The sequence below is a fragment of the Rhipicephalus microplus genome, chromosome 9 (assembly GCF_043290135.1).
Source record: "Rhipicephalus microplus isolate Deutch F79 chromosome 9, USDA_Rmic, whole genome shotgun sequence".
Lineage (NCBI taxonomy): Eukaryota > Metazoa > Arthropoda > Arachnida > Ixodida > Ixodidae > Rhipicephalus > Rhipicephalus microplus.
The window spans coordinates 15,180,867-15,203,234 of NC_134708.1; the positions used below are offsets into that span (position 1 = coordinate 15,180,867).

The following is a 22,368-nucleotide window of genomic DNA, read 5'->3' on the forward strand; positions in this document are numbered from 1 at the left end:
GAAGCCCGACACGTCTAACCAACATGTCCATACTGTCGTGTGGGTCTCCGTGGATTTTCGCCTAATGCCCCTCGTCCAAGACCTGGCGAGCGACCACTGGAAATAGAGAGTTTCATCTCGAATCGTCACAGTATCGAACATCGGTCGCAAGAGTCTCGCTCGTCGTCGCCTGCTCGCTACAGGTCACCGAGCCCAGTCTATTCACGCAGCGCTCCGAGACGCCGTTCACCCAGTCCTGCAAGTCGGGAAAACTGAGTTCAGCGACTTCCAGAGGTGAGGCCACTGACGCTGACTCTACGGAAGATCCTCCACTACGACGACAGCGACGGCAGCAAAAAGATGTACAGACGCAGTCAAACGTGGTACGAAGAGTGGTGACATCAAACATTGCGGTAACTGTGGACGACGAAGAAGTAATGGCGCTAATTGACACTGGAGCAGACACTTCCGTTATGAGCATGGGTCTTGCCTGCAGGCTGACGAAGGTTTCCACCCAGCGGGCTGGGTCGCAGATACGTACGGCAGGAAGCTATCTTCTCACTCCGGTGGGGCGGTGCACAGTGCGAGTCAGTATTCACGGATTCACGTATCGCGGAGATTTTGTAATACTGCCGAGTTGCTCGAGGGACCTTATTCTCGGACTGGACTTTCTGCGTGATAATGGAGCCGTGATTGATTTGCAAAAGTCGCAGGTGACGTTTTCTACGGCACACGCTTTAGCGCGCAACCCTCACGGCAGTTACGTCAATGCTTTGAGAATCGTTGACGATGACGTCACGTTACCGCCGAAGAGTAGCGTGTTGACCTGGTAGCCTGCGACGTTTTTGATGAATTCAACGACTATGAAGGTATTGCAGAGGCAAATATACCGCTGCTGCTCAAACGAAACATCTGCATAGCCAGATGCCTTGTTCGGTTAGAGAATAAACGCTCTCGAGTTCTGCTGACCAACTTGAGCAATGAGTTTCAACACGTCCCTAGAGGCACTACTGTCGCTTTCCTCAGTGAAATCGTCGACTTTTCCAATATCGGCTCATTGGATACGACTTCACCGCACAAAAAAAGCTTGTGCTGACCTGGGAACCCGCATTCACATTAATCCAGACTTGCCAGATTCACGAAAAGAATGGCTGCTAAACCTTGTGACGAATTTCTCGGACTGCTTCTCCACCGCATCGAAAGTTCAGCGTACCACCGTTACAAAACACCGCATTGTTACCGAGGAGTCGGCGCGGCTTCTTCGCCAACATCCATACCGTGTGTCCCCGAAGGAAAGAGAGGTGATTAAGCGTCAAGTTCAAGAAATGCTGAATCATGACGTCATTCAACCCTCGACAAGTCCGTGGGCGTCACCTGTTGTCTTAGTGAAGAAAAAAGACAACACACTACGCTTCTGCGTCGACTATCGACGGCTTAACAAAGTCACGAAACGCGACGTTTACCCCCTGCCACGGATTGATGACGCCTTGGACCGTCTACGCCACGCCCAGTTCTTTACATCACTAGATCTCAAGTCAGGGTACTGGCAAATTGAAGTTGACGAGGGCGACCGTGAAAAAACCGTGTTCGTGACGCCTGACGGGCTCTACAAATTTAAAGTGCTGCCTTTCGGCCTCTGTTCCGCTCCCGCCAGGTTTCAATGCATGATGGACACTGTACTAGCTGGAATAAAGTGGCAGACGTGTCTTGTATACTTGAATGATGTCGTTGTGTTCTCAAGCACGTTTGACGAGCATCTTTCAAGGCTAAAAAGTGTCCTCACTGCAATAAGGAGAGCGAACCTTACTATCAAGCCCGAAAAGTGCCACTTCGGCTATCAGGAACTCAAGTTTCTCGGCCACGTGGTGAGCCCGGGGGGTGTTCGACCAGATCCGGAGAAGTTGGCTGCCGTTGCCGATTTCCCTCGTCCTGGAGACAAGAAGGCTGTTCAGCGATTCCTCGGACTCTGTGCGTACTACCGCCGTTTTGTCGAAGGATTTTCGAAAATTGCGAAACCTCCTACAAGACTGACACGGCCAGATGTGCCTTTCGTATGGACGGAAGAACAACAACAAGCCTTCGTAGAGCTACGCAATCGACTGCAGACAGCTACAGTGCTGGCACATTTCGACGACACTGCCGACATCGAGATCCACACAGGCGCCAGAAACATAGGAATTGGAGCCATTCTATAGTTCAATGGCAGAACGGCGCAGAGCGTGTGATCGCTTACGCGACCCGCAGTTTCACAAAAGCAGAGGATAATTACTCTACCACCGAAAAAGAGTGCCTTGCAGTCGTTTGGGCCATTAGCAAATTTCGACCCTACCTATACGGCCGGCCATTTCGAGCGGTCAGTGACCACCATTCGCTCTGTTGGCTTGCCAATCTACGGGATCCATCAGGCCGCCTCGCCCGCTGGAGCCTCCGCCTTCAAGAGTACGACATAACGGTGGTCTACCAATCAGGACATAAGCCTACAGATGCTGACTGCCTGTCTCGTGCTCCTATTTCCCCGACGCCATCGGACACTGAACAAGATTTACCGTTTCTTGGCATCGTCGATGTGGTGCGGATTGCTGAGCTTCAACGTGAGGACACTGAGCCACTTCCTGTCTTCTAGCATCTTTAAGGAGAAAACGTTATCGTCCCACGCCGGCTCTTTCGTGGTTTAACAACGTATTGCCTGCGCAAAAATGTTCTCTACAAGAGAAATCTTGAGAGCAGCCAGGAAACGTTCCTCCTCGCCGTTCCAACGGCACTGCGTGAGGAAGTTTTGCAGGCGTGCCACGACGATCCTTCGGCGGTCACTTAGGCTTTGCCAGGACATTAGCGCGCATCCGGCAGAAGTACTACTGGTCACAGCTGTATTCGTCCGTCCAGCGCTATGTCTGCACCTGCCATGACTGTCAGAGGCGTAAAGTTCCACCTGCAAAGCCCGCCGGTTTCCTCCAACCTTTAGATCCACCTCGAGCACCATTTCAGCAAGTAGGAATGGATCTTCATGGTTCCTTCCCTACGTCATCCGTAGAAAATAAGTAGATAATCGTCACAACCGACTATCTGACTCGCTATGCCGAAACCAAAGCTGTGCCTAAAGGAACTGCAGTTGAAGTCGCCAGATTCTTTGTCCACGACATTGTTTTGCGCCATGGTGCACCTGCTGTTCTCATAACCGATCGCGGAGCAGCATTTACGGCAGAGTTATTGCACCAAGTCACCAAGCTGACGCACACCAACCACCGGAAAACAACAGCTTATCATCCCCAAACGAACGGCTTGACGGAGAGGTTAAACAAAACACTGGCCGACATGCTATCTATGTATGTTGATGTAGAGCACAAAACGAGGGATGAAATTTTGCCGTACGTCACGTTTGCTAATAACTCCGCTGTGCAAAAGACCACAGACCTAACACCATTCGAGCTTGTTTATGGCCGTCGCGTCACAACCACGTTAGACGCTACGCTCCCCGTAGACCAGGACTCCAGTGGAAATGACAGCGTTGACGACTTCGTCGAGAAAGCCGAGGGAGCCCGCCAGCTTGCACGGAACCGCATTCGCACGCAGCAATATATCGACGCTCGCCATTACAACCAAGGCCGAACGAACGTCCACTATCAACCAGGTGACTATGTATGGGTGTGGACACCAGTTCGACATCGTGGGCTTTCGGAGAAGCTATTGCGACGCTACTTTGTCCCTAACGAAGTTGTGAGCTGCCTCAGTGACGTGAACTACGAGGTAGTTCCCCAAAGCTCCGACACCAGTTTAAACCGAAGACGTCCACGTCCAGAGGTAGTCCATGTAGTACGTATGAAACCGTACCACGCCCGCGAGTTATAGACACTTCGAACTTTTTCCTTATTATCCACAACAGCGTGGGCTTTTTTTTTTCGTTGACGTGATGATTTTTTTCATGGCCACCTCTAGCATCTCAGTCAGTCGACCGGGACGGTCGCTCTTGAAAGGGGGAATTGACGCGAGGTAGGCTGGCAACTATAGTAGCCAGCCTATGAGGAGGACAACGAAGTAGTTATGGGTGCGCGTGCTCTGGTGCTCGCGTTTCTGGCCCTTGGATTACGAAAGTAAACGCCCTATTTTCGTACCTGCATACCTGCGTCTTTGTGACAATATTATCCTGAGTTCGACGGAAAGCCGTGAATATATACGCGATTATAGTTACTTACGATTGTACCCGGGAAGGCTAGGGCCCATAAAAAACCGAGCGCCAGGACCGCGTACTCCTCGGCCTTTTAGGAAACCTGTGGCCTCGGGCCTGCGCAGGGTATCGAACCCGGTACCTCCCACAGTGGAAGCAGACGCTCAGCCACTTTGCTACCACCGTGGTGGGTGTTGAAACAGGCTTTATGTATGATCGTGCGTGCATTTGTTTCCACGTAGATTACATTTACATGAAAAAACAAAACCAAAACAGCACTGGCGTGGCAAATTTGAGCCCCCCCCCCCCCTCCAAAACTTCACGATATACGCCACCGCACTGATTATTAGTGGATGCATTTTTGGAGCAGGATCAGTAGGTGTAACATATACTTCCATAGAAATAGGTGGACTAGGTGGACTAGCGGCTAGAAAATCGTAACTAGGTTGCCGACATGCAAATTGGTTGGGTTATTTCTGCTACCCATCACTTCCTGTGTTTCGCAGGCCTGTTAGGTGGATATATGCTAGAGTATCTTTTTCATATGGTGATGGTGACATGTGCGCTACCAGGCTTGAAAAAAAAAGAAACGAAAGGGAATACTGCTCTTTGAATGCAAACTGGCATTGGCTTCTGCGTGGGAGTACCCCTAGCGGTGAAATACTGAAAAACTACGCTGGTCGTGCCCTATACCATGACCTAGCGATGGAGTTCGGCAGCTGTTTCGCTATGAACTGAGTGATCACGGAGGGACGCCGTTCGTATTTTGTCTGCCAGTAAGTTGCACTGAAAACAGCGCACACTATTTGAAGACAGACTGGATGATCTTGAAGCACAGGCACTGAGCGTATTCGTGAAGTGTGTGCTACTTTTTGGTTCATGATGAACAACCAAGTAGTGTGAGATGGCTTTTTGAAGTTCAGTCTTTCGAAACGCGCTTGTCAGGTTTAGCGGTGACACTAGGGGTTAACTAGAGTATAAAGTTGGACATGTTGGTAAGACAATTAATCGACGTAGCGCGTTTAGAATCATAGGACAAGGAAAGGGACAGAAGAGAGTGCTTACTTCTAACAAAATTTTATTTTGAGGCGCGTACATATATATGCTCACGAAATTCGAATACAGCAGATAAACAGATGAAAAACCATCTATTGCCATGCGCTAAAAACCTATGATCTCAAAAACAATTCTTTTTCACAAAGACCGAGAGAAGGAGTGCTGACGCAGTTCAGCCCTAATCTACTAATCCTTTCTGCTTCAATAATCTCCCTTGTCACTTTATTTCTGTTTTTTCCTATGATTACCGTACCATGAAAAAGTGGTTTGCAGCCACACGTGCTGCAATGTAGTGCCAAAAAACCATCTCGACCATTTCTTACGTTGCAAGCGTGTTCGCGGAGCCGGTCATTAATGCACCTGCCAGTTTGTCATAAGTAGTGTTTACCGCATGAAAGAGGTATCTGATAGATTACAAATTGCGCGCATGTGACAGTGTTAAGTGCTTTTTAGAGCATCCCGGTTTTGTATGTGAAACAACTTTCATACACAAGTACGAGAGCTTTTTCGGGGCAGAAAACACCACCTTTACATTGGCCCGCTCCCCAGCCTTTTTCAAGTTGTGGGAGATTCCATGCAGATAAGGCACTACGGCAAGCTTCTGACGTCTTACTGGCTCAACATGAGGGAGAGCTTGCTACAAGGACTGAAGCTTCTTGACCAGAGTACCCGCGACGGAAACCCTTCCCTTGTCCTATGATTTTAAACGCGCTACGTCGATTAATTACACTAGGGGTTATATCTGGAGTAGAGATGCGGATGAAGCGGCTTTTACTGAATGTCGCATACGGCGCGTTTTCAATTTTGAGTTATTGCGTGCACTTGACGAAAGTTGTGCACTACAAGCTCTTCCTTAACCCTCCTTCTCATACGCAGGTGTTCTGCGTGCACGACGACTACAACTGGGACCTGACGCTGACAGCTGTGGCTAGCAGCTGTCTTCCCGCCGGAAGTCGCACCGTCAGCTTGAGGGTCAGCAGGGTATTCCACATAGGAGAGTGGTGAGCATGGGCGTGTTCCACTTGCACGAAAGTTGAAAACGAGACCACCCCACAATATAAAAATACTGTACACGCTATCTATCTATCTATCTATCTATCTATCTATCTATCTATCTATCTATCTATCTATCTATCTATCTATCTATCTATCTATCTATCTATCTATCTATCTATCTATCTATCTATCTATCTATCTATCTATCTATCTATCTATCTATCTATCTATCTATCTATCTGTCTGTCTGTCTGTCTGTCTGTCTGTCTGTCTGTCTGTCTGTCTGTCTGTCTGTCTGTCTGTCTGTCTGTCTGTCTGTCTGTCTATCTATCTATCTATCTATCTATCTATCTATCTATCTATCTATCTATCTATCTATCTATCTATCTATCTATCTATCTATCTATCTATCTATCTATCTATCTATCTATCTATCTATCTATCTATCTATCTATCTATCTGTCTGTCTGTCTGTCTGTCTGTCTGTGTGTCTGTCTGTCTGTCTGTCTGTGTGTCTGTCTGTCTGTCTGTATATCTATCTATCTATCTATCTATCTATCTATCTATCTATCTATCTATCTATCTATCTATCTATCTATCTATCTATCTATCTATCTATCTATCTATCTATCTATCTATCTATCTATCTATCTATCTATCTATCTATCTATCTATCTATCGATCTATCTATCTATCTATCTATCTATCTATCTATCTATCTATCTATCTATCTATCTATCTATCTATCTATCTGTCTATCTGTCTATCTATCTGTCTGTCTATCTGTCTGTCTGTCTGTCTGTCTGTCTGTCTGTCTGTATGTCTGTCTATCTATCTATCTATCTATCTATCTATCTATCTATCTATCTATCTATCTATCTATCTATCTATCTATCTATCTATCTATCTATCTATCTATCTATCTATCTATCTATCTATCCATCTATCTATCTATCTATCTATCTATCTATCTATCTATCTATCTATCTATCTATCTATCTATCTATCTATCTATCTATCTATCTATCTATCTATCTATCTATGTATCTATCTATCTATCTATCTATCTATCTATCTATCTATCTATCTATCTACGCTGCAATAAATTAAGCAACACTGCGAATATCTGATCACGACGATAACACCACACGTAGCAAGCGATGTTCATGATATTCATTGCATTTTAATCAAACGAATGAGTGGCAAATTGTTATGGTCTTCATTTCGGCGTTCGTATCGCAGCGGCGTCCACCGGCGTCCCAAAAAGTGCCAAGAAGTGCTCCTCCGCAAGGCTCTGCGCGTGATTCCCAAGGAAGGGTTCGGTTCTGAGCGCATGCGCAATCTGCGATCCATCCCTCCACGCGTAATACGGCTGCCCAAGGTCAGCGGAGGATGGGCCGACGTTCGGGACCACCAACTCTGCGTCAAGATGACGCTATGGGGTTCCTAGGAAGCACCAAGCTATCCGTTTCTTTAGTTTCTTGTGTCAGTCCCATGTTCTTTAACCTTATATTGTACCATCGGAAATTTAATGTAGGTTTAATGCGGTCTTTATTTCCTACGTGACCACGTATTCAGAAATGATCGCATATGCAATGCATCATTGTGTGATCATACATGTTTTCATAACATAATTGACAACAGTATTTGTTTCTTTTTTGCCAACTTCCATACGCCTCCAATCCTTATATTCCATGGCAATATATAACAATATATAGGTTCCATGCGATTGTTATATTTTACATTATGTGTCTTCGGATGAACGTATTTTAGATACATTATTGTGAGTTCCTCCACGTGGTCTTAAGGTGTTGGATATATAGAGAGATCGGTAATATATTAGCTTTTCGTTATGATAGGTCTATCCCGTCTTATGGCAACCAGAAAGACTCTACCAAAGGGAACATAATTGCTTTCTTACTGCACGAACTCATTATCGCTTGGTTTTTAGATTTTGTTTTATAAACGGATTCTATATAATAAACGAAAATAACTTTCTGTATTCCCCAAAAGAGGATGATTATTTCAAATAATTCATCGTCCAGGTCGTGTCTCTACGAGTTCTCTTGCCAGTGCAAGAGACGTTATTTCGATGTGCTAGCAACAAGTCCTGATCGCATTCTTTTTGAACTTTATCTAGAAAACTCCCTATATACAAAGAAATTTACCAAGCGCTGCTTCATCAGTTGGTAACATACATTCATACTTCATCGCCTAGCTCTATTGATGGAATATTTATTACTTTGTGAAAATTGTCTGACTACGCACCTCACAAATGAATTACATTAAATGTACATAATCTCGAGCTTGCTAGGGAAACAACACGATGGCTTCAAAAGTTTTTATGCATTGTTTTCAAGTGGTTATAATCTTACATTTGTCAAGGTGAGTGTTCCTTAAGGTACAGTGATAGGCCCGCTTTTTTACTGCATTTTAATTTTACAGTTACCCTTTCTATCAACAATTTCGTTATTCATGGAGCACTAATCACGTCATAATTCTACAATTTCCCCTGAATTAGCTAGCAGAATGGTGCTGCAAACGACAGAGGCAAATTTACAAAAATACCAAAGACTTGACATTCGCTTGTCTTAAACTCGCAATTTAATAGTTACGTACTGAACAATAACATAGTAGATTCGGCAAAATCATTATATACCTCGGCGTCTTTCGAATTCGAGGCTAACAGGGACTGACCATATAGAATATAGTATCTCAAGTGGAAAAGAAATTTTGCTTTCTGAAATGACGCCTGTATCTAGCCGACTTCAAGCATACATGTCCCTGGTAGACCCTTCACTGAAATGTGCATAAATTATTTACCTTTCACACCAGGCCAACCCCACGGATCGACTGGATGTCATTCAAAATAAAGAATTCGATTCGTCTTACCATCATAATCACAATTTGAAAGTATTCTATATTTAATAAGAAACGCTGCACATTCCATCACTCACCCTGCGCAGGACATTTTGTAGTACATTTTCCCCATATATTGTATCAAAGTGATATATGCTATGCTCAGTCGAATGTTTTACTGCCATAAATTGGTTCTAGTCACTTCAATCATGCTCAAAATGGGAACGCTATCTTGGCCTGGCAGAAAATTACAAGAACTTACCTTAGGGTTATCGCTGGAAGAATAGAATGTCTCGCATCCCGAAATTTCCTCAATAACTGAACATTTTTCGTTTATTTCAGTATTACAAGCCTGTATATAGTTCTTTAGCTTTGAGCCACCATTTTATTTGTTGGCTGTTTACTCTTGTTATAATGTTTGTCTTGTTACAATGTTTTCACGAAATAATATATCGTAGCTGTGTGCAAACTTGACTAATTGTCTTTCTGAAAAAATATCGTTCAGGCTTATCTTATGTCCCCACCCCAATGTTGTAATGTCCTTTGTGGGCCCTTGGGGTACTTCAATATTAAAAACACAAAGTATGGTGCAGCACGAGATGTGTAAAGCTTCTATTTCCTTCGTACCATGAATTACCTATTGACGAGATTACATTTGACAAAATATTTCGGAAGAGCCTTCCAGCGTTATCAATGAGGGATAAAAATGAACCATTCTTGCTCTCCTCCTTAGGGAACTAAGTTTTTTTATGAATTGATCTGTTTATGACGTTAGTCCCACCTCATTCTTTCTTGTGAGGCATGACATTGCAATATTTTAAAGCGATAGCGTTAAAGAGTGTGTCGCAGAAATTCCGGCATCTGCGTCGGTGTCGTTTGTTGGGAGGGAAAAATCGTCTTTGCGTCACTGAAACGTCGACCATCTTGTGCGTGAACAAGAATTGAGAAAGGTGCAAATGAAATAAACAATGAAAAAAAATCTGTGTTAGAGTTGGCATCAAAACCGGGTCGTTTGCATGGCAAGCGGGTGTTCTGGTACACAGCCACGCATCTGCTTGTGAATGCGGTGAAAATAACTTTCTCTGCTTGAAAAGGCAGCGAAATCAACTTTCATGCTTTACAAACGCACGCGTCCTGTATACACGGTTCACGTTACAACATCAACTATTACAGTAGTAATGCGTAGTACAAGCGTACCTCGCATGCACGTTGTGTGTCAGAACTACGGACTATCACAATGACTTCATAGTATGAAGCCAGTCATCCATTAGAAAAGCACAGACGTTACTGCACCTTTAAAGGCACGTAGTAGGTGCACAGCAAGTTAGAAAATATATCATACACTAAGTGTTTGAAGTACGCACTAGGAACAAAATATTGTCATCGCGTTCAACTATTAAACATGGAACTTAAGGGTTCCCCATTTTTTGTCAACGTACAAAGAACAAAAAATTCTGTGGTCTAGAAGCTATTATCTTGCAAAACAGGACAATGCATTCAATGCCCCTTGCTTCTAAATGTAAAGGACATTGTAGCACTGACTCAAAGTGGGATTCAAGACAGCTTCAAAGTGTCCTACTCTCGGCTTTGTTTGCCAGAAGTGTTCTGATACAATAGGTTACGCAACGTTCGTACAAGTTTTTCTATACGACTTTACAATACTACCCAATATTTCTTTAGTGAGAACTAGATACGGGCTTCAACAATATATTTAAATCTCCTGAATCTTTCTTTTCCATGGGTCAAGGGCTTTTTTTGTTTGATTGTGTGAGTGGAAACTGTTTCGTCATGAAATGGTCGCCCACAACAATGGGCGAAGAATTTCGCCACAGTGTACGAAGCGGCCAGCTATAAATTTTTCAAACCTGAAGATAGTTGGCGCTAGACTAAAAAAATATGCACACACCAAAAATAGCGCAAGTGAATCACGCACTACGAAACATAGCAACGAATGTAATGGCACCCAACTTTTTACCTATAGTCAGTTGTTGATAATTGTTGGAGTTTTAAGTCCCTAAATCACGATATGACGGAGCGATGCCGTATAGTGGAGAGGCCTGGAAATTAAGTAAACAGGTGTCTAGCATTTGGCCTGCATTAAAATGCGTCCGCTACCTAGGTAAATATCAATGCCGCTTACAATCATAGGCGTAGTTCTTGTCTTAGAAACGCCAGGCGTGCGCGTAAGGCGCAGCACAGTCACAACGAAAGCTAAAAGAGCGGCCTTTCAGAGTCTTTTCTAAACACTCATTGGGCAACTACAGCTAGCACACCCAATAAGGAATTATTAATAAATCTTTTGGGCAGTAGGCCGGCATTTGATATGCTATTATTTGTCATTCTTCTAAGAAGCGTGGTATCCGCTAAACACTTGCAAGGAATTTTGCGCCAATTGTTCATGCAGTGGCTGATGATGATGAGGAATTATGGCTGAAGTGGTTATGCGCGGCAGGTAACAGGTGAACAACAACAACCTTTTGTAATGGGTTTGAGCATTGAATGACCCACTCGTTACGCTATTCGCATTGTGCGATGACTGGTTGTTCTTTCGATGTTTTAAAGCGATTTATAGGTGGTATGAGCGCGATTGCTTTCCCGACATCAAGCCTGCCTAAGGCAATTTCGCCAACAAGTCCCACCGGCTTGGCTCAGTATAATAGCGGGCTCGTAATCGAGACCCACTTAGTCACTGGTGCTAGTTTTTTTTTCTAATTTCGTGCGATGTGGTTACGGCCCCCGGAGGCAGACAACTGCGCATGAACGGGGTTGTGGTCTCGTACGAGCTTTCGCTGTAAAAAAAACTGGCCACACCGTACAGGCACTATATATGATGATGAGGATACCAGAATCTTGGGAGAATGTTTGCCAAATTTTAATTTATGGCGATAAGACTTGAAAGACTCGATAAAGCACAGGCGGATCAGCTTACAATCTGTTTTCCACAGGATGTTTACGAAGATAAAAGCAGCTAATAGTAGGCACTGGAAGTAGTAAAGGAATACATCTATACTTAGGACAGGCAGAGAACGCCGAGCCAAACCATGAAAATGAAGTAACTAGAAGACTATGTATGTGGGATGGAGCATAGTCGGCAGGCACTGAAAAATAAGTGATAGTTTAATACTATTCCCAAAGAAAACGGCGTATACATAATGACCAAGAATTTGTCCAAAATGCTCCCGAAATGAAACTGCAACAATTGTTCATTGCCATCACAATAGATTTTTTCTGTAATATTAGGCATGTTGAGATGCCTAAAAATACTAATTGAAAGAATAATTAGGTTCCTGAAATAATTAAACTCCTAACAAGAGGATTTTAGCGGGTATGTAAAATAGAAGTTCTAATAAAAGATATTAAAAGCAGCTTTTCGTCAATGTTGTGTCCTAATGAATTTAATCCCAATTCAAAGATGAAATACAATCCGAAGCACTTATGAGTGCAACAAGTGGACGGCCAGAATGGCGTCACTGTTCAAGACGTTAATGCGTTAGTTAATGTGTGTGGGCCGGGCGTGCTACATTTGCTAGCGCAGCCCGCACAAACACGCTAATAAGTGTTTTCATGGTTGATATAACAACGCTCACTCATACTTGAGTTTCCAAAAATATATGTGAGTTGCACCCTCCCGAGTTTTGGTATTGGTTTTCTGTTTGCTGAAATTGGGTGAACTTCATCACTTTACAAATATTACTAGGCCAGTTTTTAAAGATCAAAAAGCTTCAATGAGAATGATATGTCAACTCTCCCGTTTGCCGTAACCATGTAACCCCTTAATTAAAGGACAATTGAATAAAATTTGCTACTTAGTATACCAAATGGTGCTTTTAATCATAATAAGATGCCTACCGCTCAAGAAAAAAAATCACAGCATATTCACGAAATGAATGTTGATGAGTGCGGCGAGGCGTCCATTAATCCATACGTGCTTCCGTCCGTCCAAATGTGCGCCCGTTCGTGCGTCTGTCCGTCCGAGCGTCAGTCCATCCGTACGTGTGCCCGTTCGTGCGTCCATTCATGCGTTCATCCATGCGTCCATCTCTGCGTGCATCCGTGCGTCCGTTTGTCTGTCCATCTGTCTGTCTGTTCGTTTGTTCGTCTGCTTGTCTGTCTGTTCGTCAGTGCGTCCGTCCGTGCGTCCGTCCGTCTATCTAGTCAACACTTCAAGTACCGCGAGGTCGCTTCTTTTTTAATATATTCGTCATATACAAGTACTACCATCCAGAGGGACAATCCAAAAACGAAACGAGAGTATGTACCACATTTCTGCTGTAAGTGCCTTGTTAAAACCGAGAGCGTGATAACGGCACCATGCTACGTTTTTCGTAACAAGTGGACATGCGGATATGTGCCCGAGGGCGGGTATTTGCCACTGGTATACGTATGCGGGTGTGTGCCACGGGTTACGCACTACGACAACGGGGGATGCACAAGCCACGCCATAAAGAGCTTCGCCCCTAAAATCAATTCTGAAGGCAGTGAGCATATATTCCATTTTCTTGATTCTTGAGGATTTTGGACGATTGTTTTTCGTAATTGATATAACCACCATAAGAATGCGCAGGGTTCTCTTAAGGGGGCGGGGCGGGGTGGTGAAGGTTTGTCGCAGCCTTATTAAGTCGATGTATGGGGCTGATTTTGCACCTTACCCTTCCCCTCCCCAAAGATAACAAGGAGGGGGCACCTCACACCACCCCTCCGTGCACCCACCTATGATAAACACTGCATTTTACTAGTACTTGCGTTCGGAGCAGGAGTCTGAAGGCTAACAATGTGGGTTGAACTTAGATAGAGAGCAACGCAAAAAAGAAATGATGAAGAAACTGGCTGGTGTTGCCTGAAAGATCAGGAAGAGAGTAGAGTGTGTTAGAGAACAAACCGGTGTTAAGGGCATAATAGTAGTGATGCAAAACTATCGACAACACTATCGATATTATCGATGATTTAGTCAGTATAGAACTATCGGCGGTACGAAGAACTATCGATAGCACCATTGATGGTAACATTGATAGTATACTATCGACTGTAATTTCAATGGGATTGTCAATAGTATAAAACCAACTGCGCGAACACATCGCCGCGTAAACTTGGTTCCCCGTAAGCGCGGTCTATCGTTTTGGGGATTTTTTAAATTGCTATTTATAAATACTGCTGTCTCGGTTTCGAGGCATAACAGGAGTGAGTGCATGTCTTAGTACAAACAACAACAACAACAACAACAACAACAACAACAACAACAACAACAACAACAACAACAACAACAACAACAACAACAACAACAACAACAACAACAACAACAACAACAACAAGAAACGCTAAGATTATATAAACAAGAAGATATTGGGTACATAGCTTTGCAAAAACAACCTACAGAGGAAACGATAAGCAGTCCTGCAGAATTCTGGCCCTTTTGGCCATCCTCCACAGCGCCCCTCCCTGAAATGGCTAGGAAGTTTCTTTTCGCATCCTAGTGACGTCAGTACCAGCAGAACGCGTATTCTACGCTGCTGGACATATCATTTCAGAAAAAATGAGCAGACTAAAGGGAGATAAGGCTGACATGCTTGTATTCCTTCACCAGAATGCTTGGCTTACAAATAATAAATAAACTGAACAGTTTAATTAGCATGATAATTAAGCTGGTAGCGGCAAGCAAGCCGTTGAAGTCATGGAACTGTAGGATCTCGAACTTATGTAGCATTTGGTGGTCTCAAATTTAGAAAAAAATTACGAACTGGCTTTTTTTGTATGATTTGTCTGCTGCGTTTGTAACTATAACTTATTATCAGGCATGTTCCGGCGTTTTCACTGAGGTAACTTCATTTTCAAAAATTACTCATGGATGAACCAACCCGATTACTGCGAATACTAGACTGATTGATATGTGAGGTTTAACGTCACAAAACCACCATGTGATTATGAGAGACGCCATAGTGAAGGGCTCCGGAAATTTCGACCACCTGGGGCTCTTTAACATGCACACAAATCTGAGCACACGGGCCTACAACATTTCCGCCTCCATCGGAAACGCAGCCGCCACAGCCGGGATTCGATCCCGCAACTGGTGGGTTAGCAGCCGAGTACCTTGGCCACTACACTACCGCAGCGGGGCATTGCTGCGAATAGTATAGCCTTCTGTGACTGTTTCCGGCAAAACTATCAGTAAATGGACTATCGATAATATGCATAGTTATTTTCATGCTATCGATACTATTGATAGTGCATTTAACGATATTTCTGCATCACTACATCACAGTCTAAGTAAAGAAATTGGCATATGGGAAGGACTTTGCACGTAGGAAAGTTAACCACTGGTCACCGAGAATAACAAACTGGATTCGAAAAAAAGGCGAACACAAAGCGGAGACAGAAAGTTCGGTGGGCGGATGCGAATAAGAAGATCGCGGGTAAAACGTGGCCTCAGTAACCAAAGGATCGGTTTGGTTGGTGGATCTAGAAGAGGCCGTTGCTTTGCAGTGCGAACACTCAGTCAATTTTCGTGACTCATACGCGCCTGGCGGCCCCGATGCGGGAGCAGCCCACTGCGTGCGAGAACGCGTCCCGCTGGACCTCAACAATGTTTTATTGCAATAGTGATTATATAGACACTCTCGGTTGAATTTTGCCACCGGCGTCGGCGTCACACTGACGTGGGCATCGCCATCAATCACTCACCGTATATGTGTGCGTATCTATATAGATGAAAACGCAAGAAAGAAACGCAAGAAACGTGGGACCTCCGCGTCGTGAATGCGAGGCGTTAGCTACTGAGCCACCGTGGGGCTCCTCCTCGAATGCTCAAACGGCAAGCTATTTATATTTACCACTTACCGCTGTCAACGGGTATCTCGAGGGGGGGGGGGAACTATCGTGTTTCAACATTATTAGCAAGACGGCGCAACGAGCGCGCAGCGGTTCTCATTTCTGACGCGTACTTTAACCCACGGAAAGGAGGGGAGTGGAGAATCCGTCGCGCACCTTTATCTCCCGGTGCGGTGGACCATATGTCTTGGCTGGCGTTGGGCTTACTCTGGAACGATTATGTTGAAGTTACGGGGTGCACAAAGGTTACTGCAATCATTGCACAGCCTTCGTTTGTGAAAAGGGCGCGCTCTTCAGACACAGCGAAGCTACAATTGAGACACTTATTAGCGTTCATCTGTACCTTTGAATACGTTTCGTGCGTTATTTTTGCGTGAGAAATGTGGGGCACGTTTCGATCTGCTCTTCATTCTGCGCGTGACCTTGCAATTTGTTGCTATCATGTTCATTGCTTCGCCTTTGCGCAAAAGCTGTGATTTTTTTAGGTCGTTTCACAGCAATTCTGCCATCGACATCATTGGTTGTGAGCGAAAAATCATCTTTGCGCGACCAGAAATTCGAGAAAAACGCAAATAAAAAAAGTCACAGCTTCACGGCAAAGTCGAAGCGATGAACGTGATAGCAGAAAATTGGAAGGTCACGCCCAGAATATCAAGCAGATCGAAACGTGCCCTGCGTTTCTCACTCACAAATGAAGCACGAAACGTACTCACACGTAAAGATGAACGCGAATAAGCGTCTCAGTTGTTACTTCGCTGTGTTTGAAAAGTGCGCCCTTTTCGCGAAAGGAGACTGTGCAGTAATATCAGTGACCTTTGCGCACCCGGTAACTACAACAGAATCGTTCCGGTTAAAACCCAAGGCCAGCCAAGACGTATGATTGTCTCCACCACAAGAAAAGCATGCACGTTAGCGTCCATCTTTTTCCCTCTCCGCAGGGCAAAGTACGCGTGGGAGATGAGAGCGTGCGCCGCCGCGTCGTGACGATGTGGCGTCGCGCGCTCATTGCGCCATTTTCATGTTAATACTGACAACACGATAGTCATGCCCGAGATGCCCGTCACCAGCGGTAAGTGGTAGATATAAATAGCTTGCCGTTTGAATGTTGAAGGAGGTGCTCCTTCATGGCTCAGTGGCTAACGCCTCGGACTCACGGCTCAGAGGTCCCAAGCTTGATTCCGCGCGCCAGAGTGTTTCTCTAGATTATTTTTCGTTCTTGCATTTTCACATATATATAGATACGTATACGTATACGTCGAGCGACGTTATGTGTGCGTACGCCGACGTACACCGACGCCAGCGACAAAATCCAGACTAAAGTGCCAATGTTATTGCTATCTCAATAATAAGAAATAGAAGATTCTGGGTCTGAGTAGAAATTTAACCAGAATAGTTTGCGCGGCAAGCGGGTGTTCTGCCACACAACACAGCCACACCTCTGCTTGTGAACACACTGCAGTGAAAACATCTTCCTCTGCTTGGAATTGCAGTCAACGTAACTTTCATTCTTTGCAAGCGCACGCCTCCTGTACACATGCTTCACCATAAAACATGAAATATTGCCGTAATAATGCGTGGTAGAAGCGTACAGCGCCATTGGGCGTCAGAACATGGGATTTTATAACTAGAGGGTACTCTTGTGTTGCGATCGTTCAGTTACCATCGGAATGATCGGTCGTACACGGATTTCCCCTGTATTCGTTCTTGAGGGCGGTGAATTGCACTTGTGGCTTCGTTTATTGCTGTGTTTTGGTTTCGTTTCGAAGAAAAGGCCGAACTCTTTTGAACTTCGTGACCCGATTTGAAATTGTAAGCCCAATAGGTTAAGGCCGTGAAGCGTAACTGCTGGACATTTGGTGTTCTTTGTTTCGTCACAAAACAGCTTCAAGCCACGCGGCCCCTAACGGAGCCAGAAGTACGATGATTAGACAAATCCATGTACTACTCACAATTCTCATGCCCTCTGAACAGCCATGCGTCGCAGCTCCCATAGACACTAGTACCAGAGTTCCCTCAAGTGTATTGACAGAAAACTTTATGGTCTCAACGACTCCAAGCCAAGCACCCCCTTACAAAAAGGCGCACATGCTACTGCACCCTTATGCGCGAGAATGAAGTTTACGCGCGAGATAATAGAGGCAGGAGAGATTGAAAAGTTGGGTGACAGGTTTGTTGGTATGCCTTATATCGCGGTGATTTAGAAGGAATTTGATTTCTTTGGCGTCCGTTATGATGCGCAGTAATGTTGCGGTTACTTCTGTGCAGTAGTTGTGCTCATCGTTGTGCCCTATAGGTAGTGTTGTGATCCCAAAAATAAACTGTTGAAAGTAGCGCTATGTGCGCGCGCGTGTGTGTGTGTGTGTGTGTGTGTCCTTTCTTTGTGTATTCGTATTCAGTGCGCTCTTACCCTCCTTAAATATCTTATATGGCATTGTAAGTGTTACCTTAAGTTTTCAAGTGCCACTGCAGAATAGCTAGGAGGCCTGTAAAACACCCCAAGTACAAAGCGGACTTTGTTTATATATGCTTTACTGAAGACAACTTTAATGTATTGTGCATCAGGTATTCAAAAAAATTGTATTGACGATTTAAACAAAGTGGCCAAACTTCCACCTCTTCTGTCGCGGTCGCCCCGAAAGACCTTATAGCCATGAGGGGCAAATTCACTATCAAATATTTTGCTATTCAGACATGTCTCTCTGAGCATGGAAACGTCCGCGTCATGTGACAATAGTATAGACTCAAGTTCTACAACTTTATTAACAACGCTACTGAAGTCTATGTTCAAGATCTTGAATAAATTATTGCTCTTATTCTGGTGTCATTTTTTGCTTTGCGACAACTTATGCAGCTGGGTTTTGCTGCACCTCACCCAAACATGTCAACGTTAACGTTTAACTTGTCAAAAACCAGCTTAATATCCTTCAGCACATTTAATCTTTTCTTGTGACGCGCTTTCCAATAATTACTTTCTGACATCACTTAAATTTTACCTTTCGCACCATATGTAAAATTCTCGTTACCCATGACTACTTCCGTGCAGAGAAGCAAGCAGCTGCCTAACGAAGGAACAAAAAAAAATAACGCCTATGTCTGGTCACCTTGGCAACATGACTGGATTCGTATCAAAACAAGTGCAAAGGTATTTTACTGTTTCAAAGGAGGGGAAATTGCATTCAGACACAGAACGAAATAAAAATCTTACTCCAGTTGAGGCCGTGATATTACGCCAGACAGTACGTATGCCATTCTGTCTGAAAATTTTCTCCATCAAAAGATTCCTGGGCTGTCACAACGTTGGAAGAGCGCGCATATGTGCCATACGCATAAGCTGTCAGAGCTGCTTACAAAAATTAGCTTTCTCGGGCGCATTATTTTGTCTTCTCTATTATACTTCTTCTAAAATCAAACTGATAATATCTTGAAGGTTGAACTGGAGGTTACTTTATTCGTTTGTGTACGCTTGAAAACTGAAAATGCCTCTATTGTTATGCCTCTTGTGTTTATTCTGATGAACCAATAATCCTTAACGTATTAGCTCATTGTTCACAATATTCTATGCATGACAACCTAACTTCCGGATTTCGCGAATACGTCCTCGGGCAGAAAAAAATATGCCACCAATTGTTTCTTTCTCATTCGATAACCACATTTTATAACAAGCTCATAAAAGTGTTTAACCGTTACACAACGTTGCGTCTTATCGAATAGCAAACAAGTACAGATTTTCTTGTTACAATGACTGCATCGAGTACAGCGCTTCTGCTAATCCTCACTGTCACAATTTTGACGATGTAAGTAAAGCTGCATAAATTTTTTGGAAGATTCTCAATTGTACTTTAAGCATGCGTTGATTGTAAGAAGGGGAAGGAGCTTCATATACCAATGAAGCCGTCAGTTTTTAGTTAGGCAAACTGAAGAAAATATGCTTTATAGAACAGAAAAAAAAAGAAAAACTGGACGCTTGGTATGTCACTTCTTGGTGAACTTGTTTTAGCGCTGTTGTTTCTTATAAACCTGATGTGTCTTCCAAGTAGCAGGTCTTCCAAGTCTGAGCAGTTTTGAATATCGTCACAGAGGCGTCTAATCTGTCATTTCATCGGCTGCATAACTCAACGCACTGTGCCTCAAAACGCCGGGAAGTTGTAAATTGTAACAAAAGCGAAGAATAGTAGTTCAGCTAAGACATTCTGTTCTATACAGAATAGATGCGTGTTCGAAATTAATTTGAACAGATGCCCAAGCACTTCCAGAATAGTTTGGAACGTCGGACACGCAGCCGTTGGGTGATGGCGTGAGCCTGAAGAAAAGTACCATGATCTGCGCGTGTGTTGTGCCCCTATAGCAAGCGAAGGTCTGTCTATACTGCATCTACATTCGCGATGCGTTGCTACAAAACGATGGCCATAAGTGCCCTATAGAGTTTTGACAAATGGGACGGTGGTGGTGTTGTGTGTGACAAGCTGTGTGTGCACATGTGCGCGCGCTTGAGCATAAGCCTTCGTGCGTGTTCGTGTCCTTGAATAAATTTTGTTCATTCGTTACTTCGGACCCTACTTATTATTTGATCAGAGCACTTGTAGCAAGTGAGGGCGGCTGGCACTCACAAGGGGCGGAGATTTCGTCTGATGCAAGAAGTGAGCATAGTGGTGAAATGCAGATACGTTTCGATTCTTTTGTTTTCTATAGAGAAATAAAACCAACGTTCTTCCATCTACATTCATATTTACTACTATGCTAGTTAGTTTCCATCTAGCTCACACAGCCTACTATTGATCAGCCTTCTATGCTCTCTCAGAACAAAAGAAAATGAGTATCAACCCCCGCCCACAAACACACGCGATTGTAACATATATATTCTCTAGCAGCCAGATTATGCGACTGAGTGGTGCACAAATATTTGTGTACCACTCAGTCACAGTACATTGTCACATTATGTACAGTAAACAGTCACAGTATGTGGTACGCATAGATATGCGTACCACATAATGTGGTGCACAAATCAAACACTGTGGACTCATGCAGAGTTTCTGAGAGCATGCATAAAGTCACGTAACCTGCATACAAATTATTACGGCAAACCTCACATCCAAAATCATTCTGTATGCTCTTCTATTGCCGATTTGGTGGACACACCTTTTAAAAGAGTGGGTATGTAATAGCCCAAATAGTGATCGTATTACTAAGCTTGTAGTCATGCGGACAGTAAGACGATCGCTATGAACTAATTGTTCATGTTCAATGTTCATGTTTATTATTCATGTTCTTCACGTTCTTTGTAATCATGTTTACTGAACAGGAAAACATAATATAAGAAGACAGCAGTGATTCTGTAGTAACCATGCTGCCTCACTGATACACATTTTCTTGCGGAATACAGGTGAATGTAGATAATGGCGTCAGCAGGCTGCAAGAAATCGACAGTCCTTTTTATTTTCGAATCGCAATGCATGGTACGCAACAGGCACCGATACGTCTATTCCTCCTTTTTAAAGTGCTAAAAGCACTTATAGCGCCCCGTCTTATGCAAGAAAACACACACACACACACACACACACACACACACACACACACACACACACACACACACACACACACACACACACACACACACACACACACACACACACACACACACACACACCACACACACACACACACACACACACACACACACACACACACACACACACACACACACACACACACACACACACACACACACACACACACACACACACACACTGCGCTATGTGCATTTGGCTCGCGTGTTCTCGGGGGCCTCTAATACCGATCGGCAGCATTTTCTGACCATGCTCAAAAAGTGTTGCAGGGCCCCTTTAGTGAACAACCGAGCGACTTCAGAGACCCATTATATGGGCACATAATGAGTACGCATTGTCAAGCCCATCTTTTCTTCTTCCCCGGTACACCGGCCTCTTGATAATTTATGCACATTCACTTGTGCTTGAATTATCACGCCGGGGGTAATTGTAGTGAATAAGACGTTGATGCCACCAGGTCAGCTATCATACACAAGAAAAAGGCACGAGATCGGCGATCAAGCACCGTCATCTAGGTCCGCCTGCGTTGCTTTAGAGCTGCCACCCGCTTGCTCAGTCCTTCAATAAACCCCCTTTACAATATATATATATATATATATATATATATATATATATATATATATATATATATATATATATAACGAATATTGGACTCCCCATAAAACAATTCAGGCAGTTTGGTATAAATCGATGGTAGCATTATTATGCTTAACATTGATGCATGGTTTACACTGGTGCTTGATTTTTAGGGTGAATTCATAATTTAATAACTTTCATCAATAGGATTGTCAGTAAAGGAATATTTATTAGCAGTGCTATTGAATTTGATCCCCCGCTTTCTCTTATCCCACAGAAATATTTCAACTACAGCTATCCGGAGCCACACCACTGCAAATAAGTGCGAAGCAGAAGGACAAGTAAGCACTTAAA

At 43.9% G+C, this 22,368-nt stretch overlaps 1 protein-coding gene across 1 annotated transcript in view; it reads left to right on the forward strand.

The window, feature by feature from the left end:
• The window catches only part of LOC119182772 (alpha-1,6-mannosyl-glycoprotein 2-beta-N-acetylglucosaminyltransferase), a 37,810-nt gene extending 30,167 nt beyond the window's left edge, over positions 1-7,643 (forward strand). Inside the window, exon 7 of the mRNA XM_075874356.1 lies at positions 7,436-7,643. Coding sequence (XP_075730471.1) covers positions 7,436-7,643 — 208 coding nt within the window. The remainder of the gene's footprint in view (positions 1-7,435) is intronic.
• Positions 7,644-22,368: the final 14,725 nt, after the last annotated feature.